The 23,453-nt window shown below is 38.7% G+C and overlaps 1 protein-coding gene across 2 annotated transcripts in view; it reads right to left on the reverse strand.

The window, feature by feature from the left end:
- Positions 1 to 23,453, reverse strand: part of TRPC3 (transient receptor potential cation channel subfamily C member 3) — a 79,662-nt gene that overhangs the window by 27,730 nt on the left and 28,479 nt on the right. The window contains exons 4-9 of one of the 2 annotated variants that reach the window (XM_059924249.1): positions 15,258 to 15,422; positions 12,288 to 12,504; positions 10,405 to 10,638; positions 7,731 to 7,995; positions 3,537 to 3,732; positions 2,015 to 2,224 (exon numbers count right to left, since the gene is read on the reverse strand). In XM_059924249.1, the coding sequence (XP_059780232.1) occupies positions 2,015 to 2,224; positions 3,537 to 3,732; positions 7,731 to 7,995; positions 10,405 to 10,638; positions 12,288 to 12,504; positions 15,258 to 15,422 (1,287 nt within the window). The remainder of the gene's footprint in view (positions 1 to 2,014; positions 2,225 to 3,536; positions 3,733 to 7,730; positions 7,996 to 10,404; positions 10,639 to 12,287; positions 12,505 to 15,257; positions 15,423 to 23,453) is intronic. The other variant, XM_059924250.1, reaches the window with a different exon arrangement.

Raw genomic sequence — 23,453 nt, forward strand, 5'->3', positions numbered from 1 at the left:
GACTAGGAAGCCAAGCAGCATGGCTCCTGAAAGATCAGTGCTCAACCTTCTTCTGTTTCCAGCAACGTCTCTGAAGAAAGCTGTTCTTCCTGCCGCTGTTGCAATACAGGCAGGAGAGGACCCCCTAAACAGAGCACATCTGCCGCCCTCACATCCCTGTGAGCAAGCTGTTTTTTTAAAAAAAACTGGGGTCTAGGTAGCCACAGCCAACTTGAATGTGCTCTTCTTAACCTGTTAGTATTTCTCCCCTTCTACATTATGACAGTATCAGGAATGAAGTCAAATGTCAGTGAAACCATTTGCCTACAGAAAGAAAACTTGAGGGTGTGAAGTGCTGGAGCTGTGCGTTCCCATGCTTGAACAGCTTCCCTTTTAAATAATAAAGCCTCAGAGAATAATAATCAATTCCCAGAGAAACAAATTGCCTTCCAAACAAAGTCCATCTCAGCAGTAGCAGGAGTTGCCCAGGATGGCAATTAGAACCCAACCCATTTAAGACACCAGCTAAGCGGCAGCTAAAGGCACAGCCGGTGGGAAGGAGGTGGGGCAGTAACCAAGCCAGAGCCGCAGCTGCTGGGCAGGAGGCAGCCAGGTGCAGCAGAAAGAGTTAGACTTCTGAGGCCGGAAAACGCCAATTCCACAACTACCCCACACTGGCTAGCTCTTGTGACCTTGCATAGGTGAGTTGTTTTAATGGCTTCAGTGGTCTTATCTATAAAATGGGAATAATAATACCTACCTCACAGCGTTGCATGAGGTTCAAATGTACGGCAAAGCACTTTGTAAACTGTGAATGAGGAAGGGCACTGATATTTGTTGAGGCTGGAATTTTGTGCCTCTCATATCCTCCTCACAATAACCCTGTGAAGTTTTCTCTCTTTCAGGTGAGACAATTATGGCTTAGGGTAATGAAGTGATGTATCCATGTTACTTTCTACTAAGCCTTAAGCCAGAATTGAAACCCAGGTCTAATACCAAGGCTCTCTTCCTTACATTATGCTGCTTCTCACTGTATACAGTGAGATATTATTTGAAATCATAGCCAATCACTGTCTTGCAACCTAAGAGCCTTAAGAGCCCATATTCAGGTCAAACAAAGAAGGTTTAAAAGGCTACCTTCTTAAAGAGTAAGATGTAGAGTATTACAAATCTTGGAAATGCACACCTCTTTTAAAAAGTGAGAAATAAAATTGCACTAATCCTGTCTTTTCCCCCAGCATCAACTGAGAAAAAATATGCACTTTATGGAGGTAACATTGCTATCTTGTGGGCTCCATTTTCACAACTTTTAGGCAAAATTATATTTTAATTTTGCTCCTGTCTGCTTCACTCCCTATTATTTGAGGTTCTGCCAATATCCTTCTGTCTCCTATACCAATTCTACCTCTGCAAATTAAGTTCCTGATACTAAAGTGCTAGCATGGAACTCATCTTTGTTAAAATCAAAGTATGACTCAATTAGTATGACTCAAGAACAAACCATTCTTGATTATTTATAAAAGGGAGTATTTATGGTTAATATTTGGGGGTGCTCTTAAGCCTGTATCAAGTTTATGATATTAAAGGAAAAAAGATTATTTAGCCCAATAAACAGTTTCTACAAATAAGAATAATATGTTGGTGGTGAACTATATATACAACCAAGAGAAAAATGTGATGTTAGAACTATTTAACTTCAGAATAACAATTGAGAAGCATGGAACACACACAAAAAAACAAAGTGTTTTCTAGCAATAACTTTTCTGTTTACTTTTAACAAGTTAAAGAAGTTTTTTGTTTGTTTGTTTTTAATTTGGTAGTTTACATGAAATTCTGACCTAAAACAAGGCATAGACTAAGTGACTTCTTGATATATTATGAAGATATTAAGTATTAGTCTATGAAAGACTATGGAATGGACAGTTACTTTCAACATCTTCTAAGTTCACACATAAAAATTATTGAACAAACGTCAAAAGACAAGGAGAAAGACAAAACATTTATCTTCAGGTCTCAGTAAGCTTTTGATACCTACCCTGGACTTTGAGTTACCCATTCCCATTTCTATATCCTTCTGTAGCCTTCTCCTTCTGCATTTGGAAAAGTTAATGATCCGCATGATGAAATAAACGAATGACTTTGGACTAGGAACTAGACTGAAGGGTGGAGGTAATGTTTTTCCATCATCAAAATACGATAACCAAAGTTTTGAGCGAGCAAACTTCCATTCTACGTCACTGTCATCCTGTGTCACAAAAATAGAAAAAATATAACAACTGATTTTAAAAACTAAATATTCTAGTAATTGATCTTACAATGAACATACATTATGCTTTTGAAATACAAAAGTGGCATATATACATTTATCTGCATATAATCTCTATTGGGCTATATAATATTCTAAGTAATATCATTTTCATGATATTTAAAAATTTTTTCTCTTCCATATGCCTCTGTCTGTACCCACTGAAATTTAACCAGAATTTCCTGTCCCCTATCCAAAAAACAAAGCATAAGCACAAGAAAAATTCAGGGTCGAGGAAGGATGAAAAGATTAATTCCTCCCTCCCTCCCCACTCCCTCCAATTCTGCGTATTCAGCAATAGTTCTCCGTTCCCCTCCTCATCTACACCCATCCAAGCCAGGTTGTAGACACAGCATATTATAAAGGGCAAAGGAAAAAGACAGCAGCATTCAGATGAATTGCACTTTCGAGGTTCTGTGTCTGCCATATGTACTCAAATGTCACATAAGGCCCTCAGTGGCCTATTTCTGTCTTAATCTCCTTTTATCCTCAGTGCTGCCCCCTGGTGGTGGGCATAAACATTCTATCTGGTAGGAAGAATGGAGAGAAGAAACGGAGCCGGTCCATGATTCGAAGAAGTTGGCTCAGTCATTTCACACTGCCCAGTCTGCCATTACTACACCCAAGCAGGTGTTCAGAGTACCAGTTTTCATCTCTGGAGGACCTAACTTCTGCTTTGAGAACACTATCTTAATGTGTTTCTAAAACACAGATAGAGACTCAATGGACTTAACAAACAGTAAAGCGCTAAAGAGATACAGCACACTAAACTGGAGTACATAAGAAAATATATATACAGTGATGAAGAAAGGCACCAAATCGAGCCCAATCCCAAACAAAAATAAAGTGATTTCTAGAATACTAAAAATTCTGACTAGATAAAGAACATCATCAAAGTTTACCAGGCATTTAGTAATTCCTCTACTGGGATCTTTCAGATGGTTGGCTGGCCAACGTAGGAGAGAATAATTTCCCTATGGCCAATACTTCTTCTAGACACTAATTCAGCAATATTACCCTGAGAGAAGGCAGAGTGATGGTAAATGCATGAGGACCCCTTCTGTGCTCCTAGAAGATACTAGAAGGTGTATTACCACCTATCCAGATGGAAAACACAGAGAAAGGCCCTGCTGTGGTCTAGGCCTCTTTGTTGACAAGAGCAGGCGCTCCAGCACAGGGCACAAAAGCAGACGCAGTGTGCTGTTAGAACGAAATGGCAAGGACAGACACAGTGGGTAGGAAGCGGATTTACCTCAATCTCTTGATATGAGCTATTAATCATAGCAATGAGCATGTTGAGTAGAACCACCACCATAGTTACATTGTATATTCCATAAAGAACGTATCCAATATTCTCTATGAATTTGTGATCATATTTGAGCACAACGGAAGTCACTTCAGACAACCCAAATATTGACCAAAACAAAGTCTTGAAACTTTCTTCTACACTGTTGAAAGAATAAGGCACAGAGTCAATAAATAAACAGTTTTCAGTATGAAAAAGTCAAAAGTAAAAACAAGTTAAGGTCTGAATACTGCACAGATGTAAAATGCTATTGTATTAAACTAGCATCATAATACCCCGATCATAACAATTTTGTTATAATATTTAATAGAAATTTTTCTCTCAGGTTTTTAGGAACGGGTGATTAAATGGTGCCGATGCCTAGTTTTTCTTTAAGTTATCATCAAGTGAAAAATTTCTGAGCTTGGCAGGGGAAAGCTGAAGTCATGCCCCAATACCCATTCCTTTTTCCTAGAAGGATGGAAGTTTGGGGCTTGATTTTGCAGGTGGTTTAGGAATTTAAGTCAGGTTTTCTGGAGTAGAACAAGATTAGGATTAAAATTATATACCCACTTCAAAAAAAAGTATGTACAAACTTATTCCTTGCAGCATGGCAGCAGGGAAGAATGAAAACTACCAAAATACCCATCAATAGAGGAGTGGGTAAATAATTCTGGTACATCTATAAATGGATTGTTATGCAGCCACTGGGAAAAAAATGAGACAGATCTGGCTTCATGTGTTTATATAAAATGATATCCAAGATATATTATTAGAGAAAAAATGAGATGTAGCAAGTGTGAAATAGTCTACTGTTTTAATAACAAAGAGGGGTATACAAATTCTTATATTGTTCTTTATGCAAAAAACATCTCTGAAAGTAACCAAAAGAAACCATTGCCTCTGTACCTAAGGAGAACTAAGAGACTGGGGTCCAAGGCTGAGGAAGGGGACAGGCTCTTCACTGTAGATACTGCTCTACATGTATTTTTCGCCACAAGAATATATTACCTACCTAAAAGTTTTACTTAAGTGGAAGTGAAGAGAAGGCAACAGAATTAAAGATTCCTATTCTTTTCCCTTAATTTATATAGTCTACTTCCTGATTCTTCCATCACAGCAGTTAGCACTTAAGCCCTCACCAGACTAATTACCTACTTGTATCCCTTAAATGAACTATGCCAACTGAATTTGGCTGGTTTTGTCATACAACCGAGTGATAATCACTGATCTGTGAACCATGAGAATAATCCTTAAACAGTTACACATGTAGAATTCCAGTAAAAAGGAGGGTTCAAAAGTAAGCCCTTTTTTTTTCAAAGAAAAATGTATGGAAATAGTACTTTTTTTGGTTTGTTACAACAGATTCTAAACAACAGTTTTATAGATTTGTAGGTTTTAGTACTAGTTTAATTCAATCATTCAACAAATATTGATGGAGCACCTATTATGTTATAGAAATTGTTCTAGACCGTGGGGATAGAGGGTTGAATAGAAAGGTTCCTGTTCCTGTAGAGTTACTCTCGATTATGAAATATTTGATAATGTGATGTTATAGCATAGATGTTAAAGGAAGAATAAGAAAGACTATTAGCCTCTTTGTTCCTGCCGTGAATTTAACAGCATCACAAAATGCCCCCACTCCCTCCTCTTCCTCCTTTGCAAACCTTCCCACCTCTAACGCTGGGAATATAGATTCCCGAGAATCCATATGTGTGGGAAGAGGGGGAGAGGGAAAAGGAGAGGACACTGGCAGTTCCTGAGCTCCTACTATGGGCAAGAGGCTTTATATAAATTACCTTCCATATCCTTACAATGACCTGATTCAAACCTTATTGTGCTTTTTTTTTTTTGGCCTCACCGTGGGGCATGGGGGAGTCTTAGTTCCCCAACCAGGGATTGAACTCGCACCCCCTGCAGCGGAAGCGCGGAATCTTAACCACTGGACCACCAGGGAAGCCCCTATAACACTTATTTTAAAAACAAGAAACTAATACTGAGAAATGTTAAGATACTTAACCAAAGACCACAGCTAGAAAAGAGCAGATGTTGCATTCACAGCCAGGTCTGCCTGATTTTCCAGCCTATGATCTTTCCACTATATCATGTTGTCAGGTCCTCACACAAAGCAGTGATGAAATGTAGTGTATAAGATGAGTTCTCATAGACGTCAAAGGGGTACTACTGTGTGCAGGATCTCTCTGTCCTTCCCTCCCGGGTTCAAACAGAATCTTTTTTTTTTCATTACAATAAAGTGAGTTTCAGTTCTCTTTCACCCCTACGATCTGCTCTATATTAACTACTTGGAAAAATTGATTTCAAAACAATTTAGATCCCTGGAAGGGCTTGATATTCTATTTTAGTCCACAGGGAACTTACTGAAGGTCTAGTTTGTTTTCAGCTGTGGCATTACAGGGCACAGAGGGTACAAAGGGAGGCACGGAGGACCTTCTGATCTCCTCACCTGGAAGGACCACAGTACAGACAGAGGGCCCGCCTCCCTGACCACTAAACAGCAATGGGTGACAGAGGATCTGGCAATGTGGACTTCTCCATGCTGAGGGAACTTAAAGGGACAATAATTAAGAAAGCTTATTCAAGGAAGACTTCATGCGGAAGGTAAGCCTCCAGTGCAAACGCCAGTATGATCAAAGGAAGGAAGTGGTACTACTGTATAGTGGACGGTACAACGTTTAGCTATAATTTCTTCTCCTTCAACTCCCTGTACTGATTAATGATACATTAACATAAAAGCCAATGCTCTGGGACTTCCCTGGTGGCGCAGTGGTTAAGAATTCACCTGCCAACGCAGGGGACATGGGTTCGATCCCTGGCCCAGGAAGATCCCACATGCCACGGAGCAACTAAGCCCGAACGCCACAACTACTGAGCCTGCGCTCTCACGCTCTTGTGCCACAACTACTGAGCCTGCATGCTGCAACTACTGAAGCCCACGCACCTAGAGCCTGTGCTCCACAACAAGAGAAGCCCGCACACCACAACGAGGAGTAGTCCCCACTCGCTGCAACTAGAGAAAGCCCGCATGCAGCAACGAAGCCCCAATGCAGTCAAAAAAAAAAAAAAAGAAAGCCAATGCTTCTTTTTGAAATAATAGTAATGGCTACAATATAATGAAACTAAATTTAACGTCATACATAATGTAAGAGATATCCAGTATTAAAAATTTGCTACCCAATTCTCTTAAAATAGCTACTTTTATCTAGGATTTCACTGAGTTTTGATCCATTCTGTGATCAAACATTCACTAAACTCAAAGAGTTGAGCCTTTGGAGCAATGTAATCGCACACAAGCACTGTTCTTGTTTTTTGTTTTCTTAGGTTTTCCCCATCCCTTTCCTTTTTTTCTTTTTGCGGTACAGCTGATGTACGATATTACATAACTTTCAGGTGTACAACACAGTGACTCACAATTTTTAAAGGTTATATTCCACTTACAGTTGTGACGAAATATTGGCTGTATTCCCTGCGCTGTACAGTATATCCTTGAGCCTATCTTATACCCAATAGTGTGTGTCTCCTAGTCCCCCACCCGATTATTACACCCCCCACTGGTAACTACTAGTTTGTTCTCTACATCTCTGAGTCTGTTTCTTTTTTGTTATATTCACTAGTTTGTTGTATTTTTTTAGATTCCACATATAAGTGATATCACACGGTTTGTCTTTCTCTGTCTGACTTATTTCAGTTAGTGCACTCCAAGTCCATCCATATCTTCTTTATCCATTCCCCTGTTGATGAACACTTAAGTTTGTTTCCATACCCTGGCAATTGTAAATAAAGCTGCTATGAACATTGGGGTGCATGTCTCTTTTTGAATTAGTGTTTTTTTTTTTTTCTTATATATACCCAGGAATGGCATTGCTGGATCATATGACAGTTCTATTTTGAGTTTTTTGAGAAACTTCCATACTGTTTTCCACAGTGGCAGCACCAGTTTACATTCCCACCAACAGTGTACGAGGCCTCCCTTTTCTCCACATACTCGCTAACATTTGTTCTTTGAGGCACTATGTTTAATGGATTTTTTTCCTGCTCTTAAAAACATCTTTATTACAATCATTGAAAAATTTTTTTTTGCTTCATCTAGACTTGTTAGAATTTCCCTTCATCCTACCTTTTTTTGTAAAATGTTTTACTTACGTGGTAAAAGCAGCATTTACTTTAGCCCCAAGGTAGTAAGAATAAAGTATGAACATGCCAATCATAAAAGCAAGAAACACCATAATAAAGAGGACCATGAACTTAAATATGTCCTTCACAGTCCTTCCAAGAGAGATCTGTAAGGGGCCGAAGCTCTCATTCGCAGGGAGGATGTAGGCGATCCGAGAAAAGCTGAGCACGACAGCGATGGCATAGAGACCTTCAGATATGATCTGAGGGTCCGAAGGGAGCCATTTATCTCTGGCTACAAGAAAAGAGAGAGACCGATTAAAGACGGAACTTTCTTTTTAAAAAATTTTTTTTCTTTTAATTAATTAATTAATTATTTTATTTTTGGCTGCATTGGGTCTTCGTTTCTGTGCGAGGGCTTTTTCGACTTGTGGCGTGCGTGGGCCACTCTTCATCGTGGTGCGCGGGCCTCTCAGTGTCGCGGCCTCTCTTGTTGCGGAGCACAGGCTCCAGACACGCAGGCTCAGCAGTTGTGGCTCATGGGCCCAGTTGCTCTGCGGCATGTGGGATCTTCCCAGACCAGGGCTCGAACCCGTGTGCCCTGCACTGGCAGGCAGATTCCCAACCACCGCGCCACCAGGGAAGCCCAAAGATGGAACTTTCTATTCATTGCTAACTATGTGGAATACCTTAAAGAGGAACTACCTTGTAGGTAGGTGGTTATTATCTCAATTGAAACTACTCTACATTTAATGAACCGTCCAGGCACTACTTTTCATGTTAAACCAGAAACATATGAATTCTACATTCATATGGTTTCTTTTAATGGAGGAAACGCTATTATAAAGATACAAAGCTGACTTCACATTGAGCAGAAACAGAATAAAGTACAAGGGATGAAAAAAGAGGTGAAAATGCTTCATTAGATACAGACTGTGTCCAGGATGACAAAACAGCTGACCTGACTGATTTGTCCCCTCAGTTACCAGGTTTATTGACCGGCTATTTTATCATCCTATAGGCTCAGTTGGCACAAATCTTCTTTTCCCTATTTCATGGGAAAACTAGTTCATCTAACAGTTTATGCAAGTAAAATGTCATATTATAAGAAGTGAGAATGTCACTGAATCACAGTGGTGCTGTCAATATGATGTCTGAGCAACACAGCTGGTTCCTGGAAAGTATAAAATGCTACTGAGGTGCAAAAATCTTGGCAACAGATTCTAAATGAGGACCCCCAACACCCCTTTCAAGGTTACTTTAGTAAGTTCACAGCAGACTATTGGATACTCATTTCCCTAGAAGATCAGCGAAACACTATGTGGTTAATTCTGTGAGAACTGGGTCACTCCCAGGAGGATGGTGCACTGCAGACATTTCCAACAACAACAAAAATGAACATTTATTGAATGTTTAATATGTACCAGACACTGTGCTTTCAAGGACTCTATGGATCTGAGGTTATTATTCTCTTCTCAAAGATGCAGAAACCAAAACTTAGAAAGGTTAAAAGCTTGATCAAAATCACAGTATGGAGTGAAGCCTAAATTCACAGATTTCCATTCCTCCAGATGATAGTCGTTAGACACACACAAGTAAATTTAAATAAGAACGTACTGAAATAGTCAAGATATATGTTACACACAAATACAATCCAAGCCATTTCCTTAATTGTAAGTGGTAATCACTTGCTCATTTGATCTGGTCTCCTTGGTGTATAAAAATCTGTGCTTGCTGACAATAAGAGATAATGTGTTTAAATTTCACAGTTTGTAAAACGTACACCTTCATTTTAGAACATGCACTCAGCCTTCTTCAATAATGTTAACATACTGCTGGTACGTATCACAATGTACTTATAAAGAGTTATTCCTCACAATCAGAACACATTTAAACTCTGTGACTGAGTTTCCTTATCTGTAAAATGAGGGTTAGACAATAATTGCTAAAATCTTTTCCAGGTTTAAGATTTTGCAACTATATGAAAATTTGCTAATTGCGGCTTCCCACTTTCGCCTTAAGGGAAGGGAAGCTAACATTACTTAATATCGGTTTGCAGTGGGCAAAGAAGGCATCGGTATCCATGCACCTCTGATGTCACTGGGGTCTCCTGCTCTCATGATCTAGAGAAGCCTGGCTTCTCCATCCCATGTCGTAGGAGCACAACATCCTTCCCAGCATTCCTGCTGGTTCTGCAAAGCTTACATTCTCACTGTCACTTTAGCTCCTATTTCCTGCCTCTGCTGAATTTTTGTTCACTTCCCCGTACAGCAGTTTAGCACCTTTTATTATTTTATCTCCTCTAACCCAGGCTCTCAGGGACTCATCTTCCACATCAAACAATTTAGCAAGCTATTTTTCCCCCCACTTAAAGACAATTTCATGTCCTAAAAACATATAAGCATAATCATGATGTTAGGCTTACAGGTAATTTTCTCCCACCTTGCAATACCTCCTTTTTACAGATGTGAAAACTGAGGCACAGAGAAGTAAACTAATTTGAACAAAGTCACACAGCTAGGGAGAGTCAGTGCCTTGATATGAATCTAGTTTTATACAGCTCTAAAGCTCAGGTTGTTTCTACCATCTCTACACATTCAGCACGCATCTCATACTAAACATACTCTTTACTGGCACTCCCTTCCAAAATGTGCTTGTAATAACCTTCCTGAGACAAAAGAGAACTCTGCAGCTGATAACTTACCATAAGTGAAATACTGTATCTCTGGTGGAAGTGTAACTTCACTGAGGTCGCTCTCTTGGACATAACTGTCCACATACTGTTGTGCTTTTGTTGCCTGAAGGAAAGCCAGGAATCTGGCTGTGAAAGCAGCAATGAAGATGGAGAGCATCCCGAAGTCTAGGACATTCCACAACTGCAAAATGTATTCCCTGGGTCCTTCCAGCCAGAGCTCCTTACACTCAGACCACATCATTCCTGTCACAAGACGCACAGGTTACAGACAAGAGTTTACTGCTTGGATCTGGAAGCTACTATTTCGTCCACCATCAGTCCCCACCTATAAAATGCCCCAGTGTAAAGCATGCCACTAGGCACCGTAAAGCACTGATGGACGACAGCTCGGGAAGGGAGGTGCTGGGCAGAGTTAAAAGAAAGAAGAAGCTTCGACTGAAGGAATGATGCACTCCATCAAGTTAGATTTTGGTGAAACATAATTCTACATGTGGCACAAGAAATGGTGCTACTCTTATGGGGGCAGGGCAGGAGGGAGGGAAGGAAATAAGCAAGGAAGGCTCTTCACATCAAATGATTTTGGCCCATGAAACACTTGGAGGAGAGGAGAAAATTCATCTTTATAAAATGACAATGGTTGTCAAATCATGGTGATTATTAGAGAAATAAGCCCCTAATTGAGAACCGTACTCTACACTTTTAACAAGAACAGTCTTCCAGTCATCCAGGAACACTTACCTCATTCCCCTACCCTCTCTCCTCATTTCAGCTTCATGCTGAGAAGGTGAGGAATGTCATTGGAAAAAGAAGAAACCCTTAAGCAGGAGGCCCTAGGACATTATGAAGAAACTGAAAGCAGAAAATGTCGTTCTGGGAGAAGACAAAATATGCCAGTTTAACAACTAGTCCTGACTATGTAAGGGGAAAATATTGCAGCGCTTTTAAAAGACATGTAGTGGCTCAAAATAAAATTCATAAAATAATTAATTGACCCAGGTTAAGGCCACAGGAGTGAATGAGGAGGAGAACCAACCCATTAATTTGGGAACTGAGAAGATAATAAGAAACATTCTGTGTGAAATAGAATATACAAAAATGACTTTGGATTAGTGATCAATAGATAAACTGGTTCCAATCTTTATTTTTTTTCTCATATTGCTTAAAATGTTTACTTTAACATAGTTATTCAAAACGAGCTATTGTGAGGTGAAGTAACAAACATTCTGAAAATGGAAACTCTCCTTAAAAAAACCTCTGAAACGGAAGCAATAAATGTTCTTTAATCATCAGTTAATAGCCACTAGGTTATTTCAGAACTATTTCAATTAAATATTTGATCATCACAATGAGTCACATTTTATTTTTTTTAATTAATTTATCTTTTTAACGTCTTTATTGGAGTATAATTGCTTTACAATGGTGTGCTAGTTTCTGCTTTATAACAAAGTGAATCAGCTATACATATACATATATCCCCATATCTCCTCCCTCTTGCATCTCCCTCCCACCCTTCCTATCCCACCCCTCTAGGTGGTCACAAAGCACCCAGCTGATCTCCCTGTGCTATGCGGTTGCTTCCCACTAGCTATCTATTTTACAGTTGGTAGTGTATATATAAAAATGGCATTTTATTCAGTAATTGAAGTTGGATTTCTGAAACATGGTATATTGATAATTAAGCTTATGTTACTCATAAAAATTTTGTTTAGTGTTAAGGGATACCTTGCAGCATTATCAAGCTGCCACATTATTCCAGTATTTGCTATTCTGCTTATCTTCCAGTGGGGTTGTTGTCACCATATAATGTACCACAGCATTTTACATAGAACATGGCAATCATTATATAGATGTTATTTTGGGAGAAATTAGAATACTTGAAATAAAAGGCTTACCAAGAACCCAGACCATAATTAGCATTTCAGTCCATGTGAACCGGGTGGTCTTCACCCTGAAGATCTGTCTGGGATAGTCAGTAACAGTGATATTGGGCAATGTGGTGATCCCTTCGAATCTGTCTGAGGCATTGAACACAAGCAGGCCCAGGAAGATGATGAAAGAAGCAGCGTGTGCCACAAACTTCATAAAAGGGCTTCGCAGGATTTTCCCCAGCTGTGAGAAGGCAAACAAACAGACAGACAAAAACAAAAAACAGCAAAACCTTTTACTTGAGGAAATCTGGCTTCCACTTATGAAAACTACTATACAGGATTAAAAAAAAAAAAAAACAGATAAAATGAGAACACTCTCAAAATTCTGCTTTTGTTTCTGAAGAGTTATACATTGTAAAAATTACTCCTTTTAGGGGATGCTTCCTCTAAGAATAATTTAAGAGGTCTTCAAACTTCATTGTTTCTAAATATCCAATTTGTCTTAGGATAGACTTCATTCACAGATGCATTTCTGGAAATTACAAGGCATATACTGGTTATTCTTATTTTTACATGAAAGATTATGCAGTGGCAGGATTTTAGAGTCTAGGAAAAGAAACTCCAAACTTGTAATATGTAATTCTTTATAATTGAAATGTTATGATGAGTTTGTAGACTCATTCATTTATAATTGAAATGTTATGATGTTTTTGTAGCACATTACAAACCCTTTGAAGATTAAAAGAAACTTACTACTACAGAAGTAAATTTTTGTTCTCACTTCTACGTATTCCAAAATCAATTTGTACTTTGTATGATATAAAAAGGCAGAAAACGTTATAATAAACATAAATATTTTATCTGTTACTATCCAATAAGAGCAGAGAGATACACAATAATTAAAACCTGTAAGTAGGTTAACTTAATGAAAAGTCATCCCTGAGTTTGGAAAATCATATAAATAGTACAAAAGCATTTTTAAAGTTCAGTTTATAATGATTTTAAGGTAACTCTTTTAAAATCCCATGTGATATAATGTCCTTAAAAGCCATATGTTCTAGTAGAAATGAAAAACAATTCCTTCTGTCCCAAGAGCTGCTGCAGTCTAAGAATTAGGTATATTTGGTAGATTTATCAGATAAGTTCTCTATTCTGCATACTCAGACCCTACTTTCAAACTCAGTCTGTGACCTTGAAGAGTACCAAGGTTCACGTTTAAAAGACTGTAACTTCAAACAAATGTTTTTGTATGTCCAGAAACTTAATTTGATGTCAACAAATAACCAAAGAATGTCAAACATTTCTGGGATTGGACATGAATGCACACAGACAAATGTCACATTTTCCATATTAGACACAGAAAAATAAACCACTCATTTACATATCACTGTGCTGTCCCACAGCTGCCGAGAGGACACACTGGGGTAGTTCATCCATAGCACATAGTGATTTGGGGGGAGTCGCCAAGTCTGTTTCTCCTAAAGGTTGATCTTTGAAAATGTTAAATAACATGAAAAAAAAAAAAAAAAAGCAGCATGCTTATCCTAAAAATGGGATACATGTGGAGAATTCTTACTATATTGTCCTTTCACCACAGGATAAGTGGTATATGGCAGGTATAAATGTGGGCTCCAGAAACAACTCAGTTCCCTCCTTTCCCTTCTCTGCTGGGCAGAGTTCACCACATCATTAGCTGCACTTTTACAAGTGAAGAGAAAAAAGAATAGACTTCAAGATGCCTACTTCAAACTCAATATGTTTTAACTGGGTAAGCTGCCCTAAGAGACAAACACGTATAAATCTGAACATTCCAATTCATTTCCCCCAGGAAGGGAAATTATTTGGGTGGGATATGATTTTTGCTTTAATGCATGCTCTCTCCCTATTTATAGTTTTTAGTCTTTAGTGTTTATGTATTAGCAGAATCGTAAGGTATTTGTCCATGATATGTAACAAAGGAACTTAGTTGAGTCATCAAAATTGATCAAAATGACAACATTTCTGCCTTAAACTTCATGGGCAGCTCAACGACGAAGTGAGATGGATGAATATTCTTACGCGTATATGGGCCTGCAGAGCAGGACTCCGCAGGAGGAGACAGATGCGCCAGAGAGATGACAGATTTCCAGGGTCATTTGTGAGTGGCCTTGACTCATTTTGCCTGAAACTGCCTCTGATTTTAACAAAACCAGATTTTAGAATATAAAAATAGGACTAAAGGATCTCAGAACTGTTTATTCTCCCTGGCAGTGTCCTTTATTAACCTAATACAGATTCTGTTAGCATGACTCCTATTCCTTTCCACATCTTGTTTAGAGGATCTCTTAGGCACAATTAAATTGACTGTATACTGGCAAAGTTGAGAGAGGGATAAAGGTAGTGAACAAAATGATTCAAACAAAACTAAATAGATGAACAATCTAAAAAATCCAAAGCCCCCCAAACCCAAATTCAACATTTTTTAGAATCTCCTGAAGGAACAAAGGGCTAGGGGAACCTGACATGTGCTTTCTTGAAGACTTTGGATAATACCACTGTTCAGAACCGAGCTTAATACACCCAGCCCCAGATCTTTTTGACAGGTTCAACCGAGCTGCCTTTTCAGTTCTCAGGTTAACTGTTTCTTGGAACCACTGCAGGAGGGCTCTTCCTCTTCCACAGGCCAGTCTGGTAGACTATTTATTAAGCTGGCAATAGAATCCGTACAATTGCTACTTCACTTAAGCAGCTTTTCCTCCTGCTTACCATGGGGATTTTATCTTAAAAGCCTAAGTATTATATGCCTGCAAATATGATCTATCCCACTAGTACCAAATCCTTTTCATCCCTTATTTGAACTAATCCAGTCATTAAAAAGCAGAATTCGTGTTCTTGAGTCAATTAACATTCAGGGTAAAACTGATAAGAGCCTTAAGTAGGAAGCTTTTTCCTTTTTCATCCTCAAAGGACATAGTACACCAACCACAGAGGAAACAGAGGTGAAAAAGCCGGTACCCTGCTGCAAGGTGCAATCCAGTAGCCGATGGCAAGGAACGGAAGGCCCAAGGCCACGACCAGAACCACCAGACACTTGATAGCTATCGTCTGTTCCCGCAGGCCTGAGAGGTTCTCGTGCCAGATTGTCAAGAGCTGCTGCTGGCAATTGGGGTGAGCCACAAACTGTTGGTCGGGACAGAGAGAGAGGGAGAAAGAGAAGTAGGTTACCATGCCATTGTCGACAGTTCGGCTACCGAATGCATGTGCATCCTAAAGATATTAATGCACATTTTGTTTCCAGATATAGGCACTGGAAGGTTTCTGGTAATATTCTTTACCTTCCCTTTGTTTTTCAAAATTGCTCCAGAACTATTACAAGAACTAAAGTGGAAACATGAGGGTAAAACTGACGTTGTCCTTAATCATAATTCTTTCTCTCTGTACTTGCAGACTCCTCTATGGAATCTGGGTGACGTATGCTTTCCTTTGCAGAAACGTGTCCCATGTTGCTGTCTGCCAGCTTACTTGCATTCAGTTCAAAATGGAAAAGAAAATAGTTATTTGGTTTACTGGCTACTATAGCTAAAGGAGAAATGTGTTACTGTTTCATGAGCAACTCCTAAAATGATACATCTATGAAAAATACATACATGATACGTCCTATGTGTATGTATGCCCTACCGTAGCAAATATGCAAAAGATTTGCAAAAACTCAGTGAACCTCCAAGTGTTATGCTTGATCCACATTTGCTCTGCTTCCAGGAATTGGCATCAAATATCACGTCCATCCTATTTTAGTAATCTGTACTCTTTTTGTTGCTTCCTCTATCACAGGTCAAAAAAACCACAAACATTTATCTCTATCAATTCTTTTATAATTACAGCTCTAATCAGGAAAAACATGAGCAAATTATACTTATTTTAGCCCTGCTATTTTATTTTATTATTTTGTTTTATTTTATTATTTTATTTTATTTTTGCCATCTGATTTTGCTAAGTCATCTGCCTACATCTATATAGAAGAACTGGGATTTCATTAAGGTCCTGTCTTCATTCAGGTAGCAGAATATATTTGTAGTCAGGCCCATGTGAAAAGGTCCCTACATCAAAAGGTGCCTATCTGCAGCTGGATATGCCTTTCTTTGAACAGCCATCTGCACTTTGCCCAAGCTTGGGAATTATTCAGGGTCATTCACAAATCAGCTACGAGCGTCAACATATTTTTAAAAAAGAGTGCTTAGCAACACAAAAATCAAGGTATAACTGTCTTCTATAAAATGCAACAAACAACAAAGAACCTGTTAGGAAGTACCCATGAAATGTTTTTGCAAATTCTGAGAGGCAAAGGAAGCAGCCGCAGTTCCCACTAACTAACTAATCAAGTTCTAGTTAATGATCTGAATGCTTCTTAGTAACTCTAGGCAATTCCTCAAGTTACCTGGCTATTTATCAATAGCATACCTACAAGGAAATGAACAGGATTCCACTTAGTGGTGTAGAGTTTCCCATCAGCTGTTCTAATTAAAAAAAAAAAAAGAAAAGAAAAAACAAAAAGAAAACCTCATCTCCCAGGTTGGGCGGTAGAGGCACAACTTTCCTCAAATTCCCACTCTTTCCCCCAGTGTGCACCCGCCCTCTGGGAAGTCCACTGACTTTGCTATGACAGCTGCCACCACTGTACAGAAGGAAAACTTGACAATCCATTGACAGAGGTGGTGAGGATGAGTTTACAAATATCAGGTTTGAAATACTTAACTGAATTTTTTTCCAATAATACAAAGGAAATGAACAGCAGGATTTGGGAGATTGAAAGTACTAAAAGGAAGATGCTATTTTTTTCTTGCTTGATGAGTTCAATGTGAAAAAGCATATTTTATCTTGTAAGTTCCTCTTAATTTAGTTATAAAAATCCCAGGTCCTGAGGCTCATGGGTCATTGCTAGCGGCTAAGTATATATTAGATCTTCTTTCCAAATTCAAGATTCTGTCACTCTTCCAAAGTTCTGATTTTTGAAAACAGTATTTCAAGATCAATGCAGTCATTACTTGAACTCATGATGAAATAAAATCAAGGTTGAAGGCTTCCTGGGGTCTATGTAACAATTTCCTAGGAGTCTTACTGAGAATTTCTCCAAACTTCCACTTCTGCCCCTGTACTATATTGGATCATTACCTTCCTGCTTCACCCCTCCTTTTGTGTTAAGAATCTTCATCCTCTCTACGGTTCTTCTTCTTTTTTATTTTTTTAAGATTTAATTTTATTTATTTTTGGCTGCACTGGATCTTCATTGCTGCATGTGGGCTTTCTCTAGTTGCAGGTAGCAGGGGCTACTCTGTTGCGATGCTCGGTCTCTAGGCACGCAGGCTTCAGTAGTTGCAGCATGCAGGCTCAGTAGTTGTGGCTCACGGGCTCTAGAGCACAGGCTCAGTAGTTGTGGCACACAGGCTTAGTTGCTCCACGGCATGTGGGATCTTCCCGGACCAGGGATCCAACCTATGTCCCCCACATTGGCAGGCGGATTCTTATCCACTGCACCACCGGGGCAGTCCCCCTTCTACGGTTCTTAAATGTCTGTCTCATTCATTCATTCATTCTTCAAAATGTCATAAGCCCCTCCTACACGCCAGGCAGGTGTTAGGTATTTGGTACAAGAAGACCAAAACGGGAACATCAGTATTGCAGTAAGTGATAAGTGGTCCCTGTTGCAGAGCACGCAGTAAGCTCTACATAAATGTGAAGAAGTTATTATAATGGAGACTTGGATTCCATAGGCTTGCCAAGATAAATAATCAGCATTTAAAATAGTCTTAATCTGAATGTTGGTCCAAATGTCTTGGTGTTTGGAGGATCTGCATTTGTGGGAAGTTGGAGAGATGTAACTAAAAGGCAGTCCTGTGACTCCAGCTAAGCTCAGCTTAGGAATGGGAATGGTGCATTCAGAGAAATCTACAGGTAGAGCATACAATGTCATCAGATCAGATTACCACTTGGGAAGTCAACATGCACTTGTTTATAGGCCAAGGGTTTCTGTAAAACAGAAAATCCACATGAAGTTAAGAGACACTTGGACACGTGTCCCTGTGAAATTGATGGACAAATTTCCCTTCTGTGGCTGTCCAGCCTTTCTTTCTTAGGTTTTAAACTCTTGAGTACAGAAATATTAATGTTGTAGTATGGCTCCCTCTTCTTGCTCTTCCTCCTTGAGCTAATCTTTAAATTTGAATCTTTAAATGCTTTATGGCATTAATTATACTGTATAAAGTTTACAAAGCCCTCAAAGACTTGGTGGAAATCAATCCTTTCCATATGGCATTATGCAATGATCAATCTTTGACCTGGTGTGACTTGTACAATACAGTGCAGACACTTAATATATGTTAAATACTAGCCAAAATCATGGTGTTTGCACTTCACTTGTTATACTTTAAAATTCAACCTAACAGGTATATTTCCTATACTATTAATTCTACCCTCTTCTTAACTGAGATCATAATACAGCACCATATGGCATTTAATCCACGGAAAGCAAACACAAATAGATATTTTCCTCCAATGATTTAAAATCCTAATACAAGTACACAAGGAACATTTTAAAAAAGAAAATAAAACCAGTATAATAGTAGCAAGTGAGGGCAAAAGAGCTAATCCTTCTAGCAGATGAGTTTTGCTCTTTTCAATGACCTCAAAATAGGGCAGTAACCTTTATCTCTTAAAACTGTATTACCTCCTAAAAAATGTCCTTATGCTGCCACACCAGTCACAGCTAGCTGGATAAAATTTGTATGCTGTTTCTTAACTTCAGTGGACCAACAAATTGAAACCATTACAGAAATAATACCCTTATTTGAGGTTTTCTGATATAAAGGGAAAATGCTTGACACACAAGAAAGTCTCAGTCTTTCAATGGAACAAAACTACTGGAGCATAGAGAACAATTTTATTCCCTGCCAAATGACTGACAGATTGTAAACTGAACCACCAATCAGGGCAGCTGATAAATTTCAACCTAAAAAAATTACACTGTCTTTTTATCAAATTAGCTTTTCCAAGAGCTATCTTCATGGGAATACTGTTGTACAAAAACATGGTAGGAACACTCTGTCTTTGTTTTTAATGACATTGCTGGAGCCACAGTTTACAATATTTAAAAGAAAATATTCTTGTGAATAAAAACTAGATCATTCATCTTCTTTATAAAGTTCTTTGAATTGTGAAATATAAACTGAAAACTCCACTGTGCTGCACAGCAGAGACTGGCACAGCATTGTAAATCAACTCTATTTCAGTAAAAAAAAATTTTTTTAAAGCCCCTGAAAACTTACATTGTACACGTTTTCTGGATTTCAAACCCACTGAGTGCAAAATGCTGTTACCAAGAGCTAACCCACTGTTGCCTCTCAGGTGCCTGAGCACAAACATGGCAGAAGCCCTGCAGTGCAGGACCCCTTCCCGTGCCGGCTGCCACATGCACGCCAAAGACTCTGCAGTGGATTTACCACTCTTTCATTGTACTGCTCACTTTCTGGGCTTTCTTTTCACACTTTCTGCATATACAGTGGATAATTTTTTGTGTCTATATTGCTGCATGTCTCGTTTCTAGATGATCTTGCTACGGTTAAACCTAATCTCTCTCTGGAGGAAATAGAGCAAGGAGGAAGAACTCGGGAAAGGATTTCCTCTTTCTCAAGAGCTTGGTTTTCCAGATTCGATGATCTATCCAGTGCTAGTATCTTTTATCTTTGTCAAGGGCTTTCTTACAATAGACAAAAGCTCACTTGAGATAGGTAGGACTCCCGTTATTTCTATGGGGAGAGTGGATTGATATTCATCCGCAAGTCAGAGAAGATAGAGGTACATTCATAAATAGAGCTCAGGACTTTTTGGAGGGCAAATAGTCCATTATTCTAATTGGAAAATAATGAATGGTTTGCCTAAAATTTAATTTTCTTGTACTTATTTTCAAAAAAACCAAATTTCACCCTCCACTCTATTCCATTCTCTTTTGTAGAATAATGTGGGTAACTCTACAAACGGTAACAACATTTACTATCTTTCCAGTTTTATTATTTACCTTAAAGACCCCTCAGAAGTGAATCTGGGATGAATAAGCTTCAACATCCACTCCCTGATAGAAGATACATTATTGTTTGTTCCCCACTAGTAGCGTATGATTGCTCATTTCACCAACAGCACTGAGAATTGTAATTTTTAATTCTTTAATAATTTGAGCGAGAGGAGATGGTATCTGTATGTTAGCATGCATTTCTTTTATTACTAGAGGGTTTGAAATTTTAAAATATGTTTGTTAGCCATTTGAATTTTCTTTTCTGTGAATTACCTATCCAAGCCTTTTGCTTATTTTTCTACAGGGCTCTGGAAATTTTCCCTATAAATTTGTTTGCATACTTTGGATATTAAGAATATCAATCCTCTGTAAGTTATAGTATAGAAAAAATTTTTCCCAGTTTGCCCTTCACCTTTTTTGTTTATGATCTTTTTGATGTACAGAGGTTTTAAGTTGCATGTTGTCAAACAATTTATATATTTGTTTTTTATCTCTTCTACTGCTTTTATATTAAAAAATCCTTTCCCACATAAACATTAAATTCATGTTCAGACTTCTCCTATTCAGATCTTTTATATTTTCATTTTCTTCATTAACTGTCATTGAGTCTCTAAGGCCTAAGGTGAACTCATGGTTATTCCTAGGGAAGACCTGAGCCCAGAAAGAACCCAACAGACTCAGAATCAGAGTTGAGGGTAGATCTTGGGCAGATGGCAGAAGAGACATCCTGAGTCTCTTATGGGACCTAAACAAATGAACATTAATCAAACTGGTTTCCTTGGTGGAATTATGGGTTGATTTGAACATATACAAGTTTATTATATTATCAGGGGGGGAAAATTCCATAACATATACAGTATTTTGAAATCCCAATGCCATGCATGTAGCTATGGGTTACTTCAGTGCCACAGTGGGTAGGGTTCATGAATCATTATAACCCAAGAGGTTATTTTACCTGGGGACTAGAAACGAGATGATGGAAAAAGGAAGCAGCAGAAGTGGGTGGGGGTATTTTTGCTCCTTGCTAGATGGAGATGGGTGAGTGTTGAGTGAAGAATGAAGGAAGCCTTGGAGAGAAAGAAAGAGGAACTGGGGCTTTTGGGGGGGCATTCCAGAATAAAGTTCTTATATACATTTATTGGGTGAAGATTCCAAATCAAAGATTTTAACTAATATTCCTTTTATAGCATAAAACAGACAAAACCAGAAATACCTGCAAAGTCCTATATCTCCTTTCAGTTCCGAATACATTTTTGTTGTTGCTGTTTCCTGGTAGTTGACTGATAGCAAATTTATTATTAATTGACACCTCATACATTGTAACCTACACATCCATTTATTTAAAATCAACATGTAAGAAGACATTCACTCTGCAAGACAGTTTGGTTAACAGAAGCACATCTGTAGATGAGCTATCTCTGCTAATATGACACTTTCAACGCAATGATAAAGAACCAGTGACAACCGAAATCAATTCTCTCCGCTCAGGTGCTAAAGAGGAGAGATGCCTGTTGTGTAAGATCTGTGAATAAATGTCCAGACAGTTTTCTAAAAACAGTTTAACATCAATCTTATGCAAAACTATCTTTTTCTTCCAATACAGCAGAACTTCAACTAGCAAGAATGCTCTGAGAGGAGGGCAGTTAAGCCAATTCATTCACCTTGTAACTGACAATTCCTTGAAAAGTTATTTTACTTCAAGATTTACGGAGAATCTTCACATTTCACTATCTTATTAAGTAGAGGGGAGATCTGTCATTAATGGCTGGCTATAATCTTGTGAACACGACAATGTGGAAGTTCTCTACATTGTGGTAGAACTGTGTATGTGTGTGTGTACACACATAGAAACACAGAGAGAGAGAGAGAGAAGGGGAGAGAGAGAGAGAGAGAGAGAGAGAGACTCCCCCGTCCTCATTTGCTACTAGGGTACCAACTTTGGCCTAGGTTCCACTGGTCAGAGGCACATGGGCAGACCTCTGACTTGGAAGGGGCCTTTTATAACAGGCAACACTCAGGGCATCCTTTCTGCTAGTGGGGAGCTGGCCATCTGCAGCAGAGGCAGAATTGTTCTGTTTGGGCCACAGAAACTCCCTTACCAGGTCAGTTCTGGGCCTGGTTCTGGGCAAGCTTTCTGCAAGCACAGCTTAGATAAGCTTGTTCCTCCACCTCTCCTAATGATTCTGTGAGCCTCCTAATATCCTTAACTAAATTTTTTTCTGTTTAAATTGGCTATGGTCTACCACTAAGAACGAGAACCAGCACAATACACATGAAATGTCTTTGATGACTAAGAACTGAACTTGTTTAAGAGCCATCATTCTGAGAATGAATTTTCAAATGCAGAAATGTGATTAGCTAATACTTATTGAGCAATCACCATGTACTATGCCTGTGCTAATTACTTTACTTGCATTAGCTCATGTAATCCTTAAAACAACTGCAACAGTAGTTGTCCTCACTACCAACAAGCAGAACGAAGTTTAGACTGATCAAGTGACTTGCCCTGTCACACAGAGAAGACAAGTCAGGACTTGCACTCTTGCAAGTTGGCTCCAGGGCCTGCCCTCTTGTGCACCATGTCACACTGCAGAAAGGACAGAAGATTCCATAGATTGACCAGTTCACGAAACCAGATCTATTCCCGACAACAGCTTACTTCTTCGTGATTTAAAGCACAAAAATTTAAGTTATATAAAATATGTATACGCGATTAGATTCTGGATAACTGAGATTTTTATTATAAGTGAAACGTCCTAACTACAATTTACATGAATTATTTCAAAGGCCCATACAAGTAGCAAACACATAATACATAACTGTTCTATCTGCAGTAACCAGAGTAAAAAAGTAATCATAATTTTTTTTTTTTTGGCAACTGCATAAAATTCCATAGCTGTGTGATCTTAGACACGTCATTTAAGCTTGGTGAACCTCGGTTTCCTTATAGAATAGAAATCTCATCATCGAACACCTATTTTATATGTGAAATGGATAATAACAAAGGCTTATTGCAAGATTAACATGCGAATGTAAGTAACAGTGCCTTACAAAGATGTTTACAAGTAACAGATTTTATTATCATTAACCGCATTTTAATGAGCAGTTTACAAAGTTCTTTTGCATATCTTAATCCACTGAAATCCCAC

Source organism: Balaenoptera ricei, chromosome 5 (assembly GCF_028023285.1).
Source record: "Balaenoptera ricei isolate mBalRic1 chromosome 5, mBalRic1.hap2, whole genome shotgun sequence".
Classification (NCBI taxonomy): domain Eukaryota; kingdom Metazoa; phylum Chordata; class Mammalia; order Artiodactyla; family Balaenopteridae; genus Balaenoptera; species Balaenoptera ricei.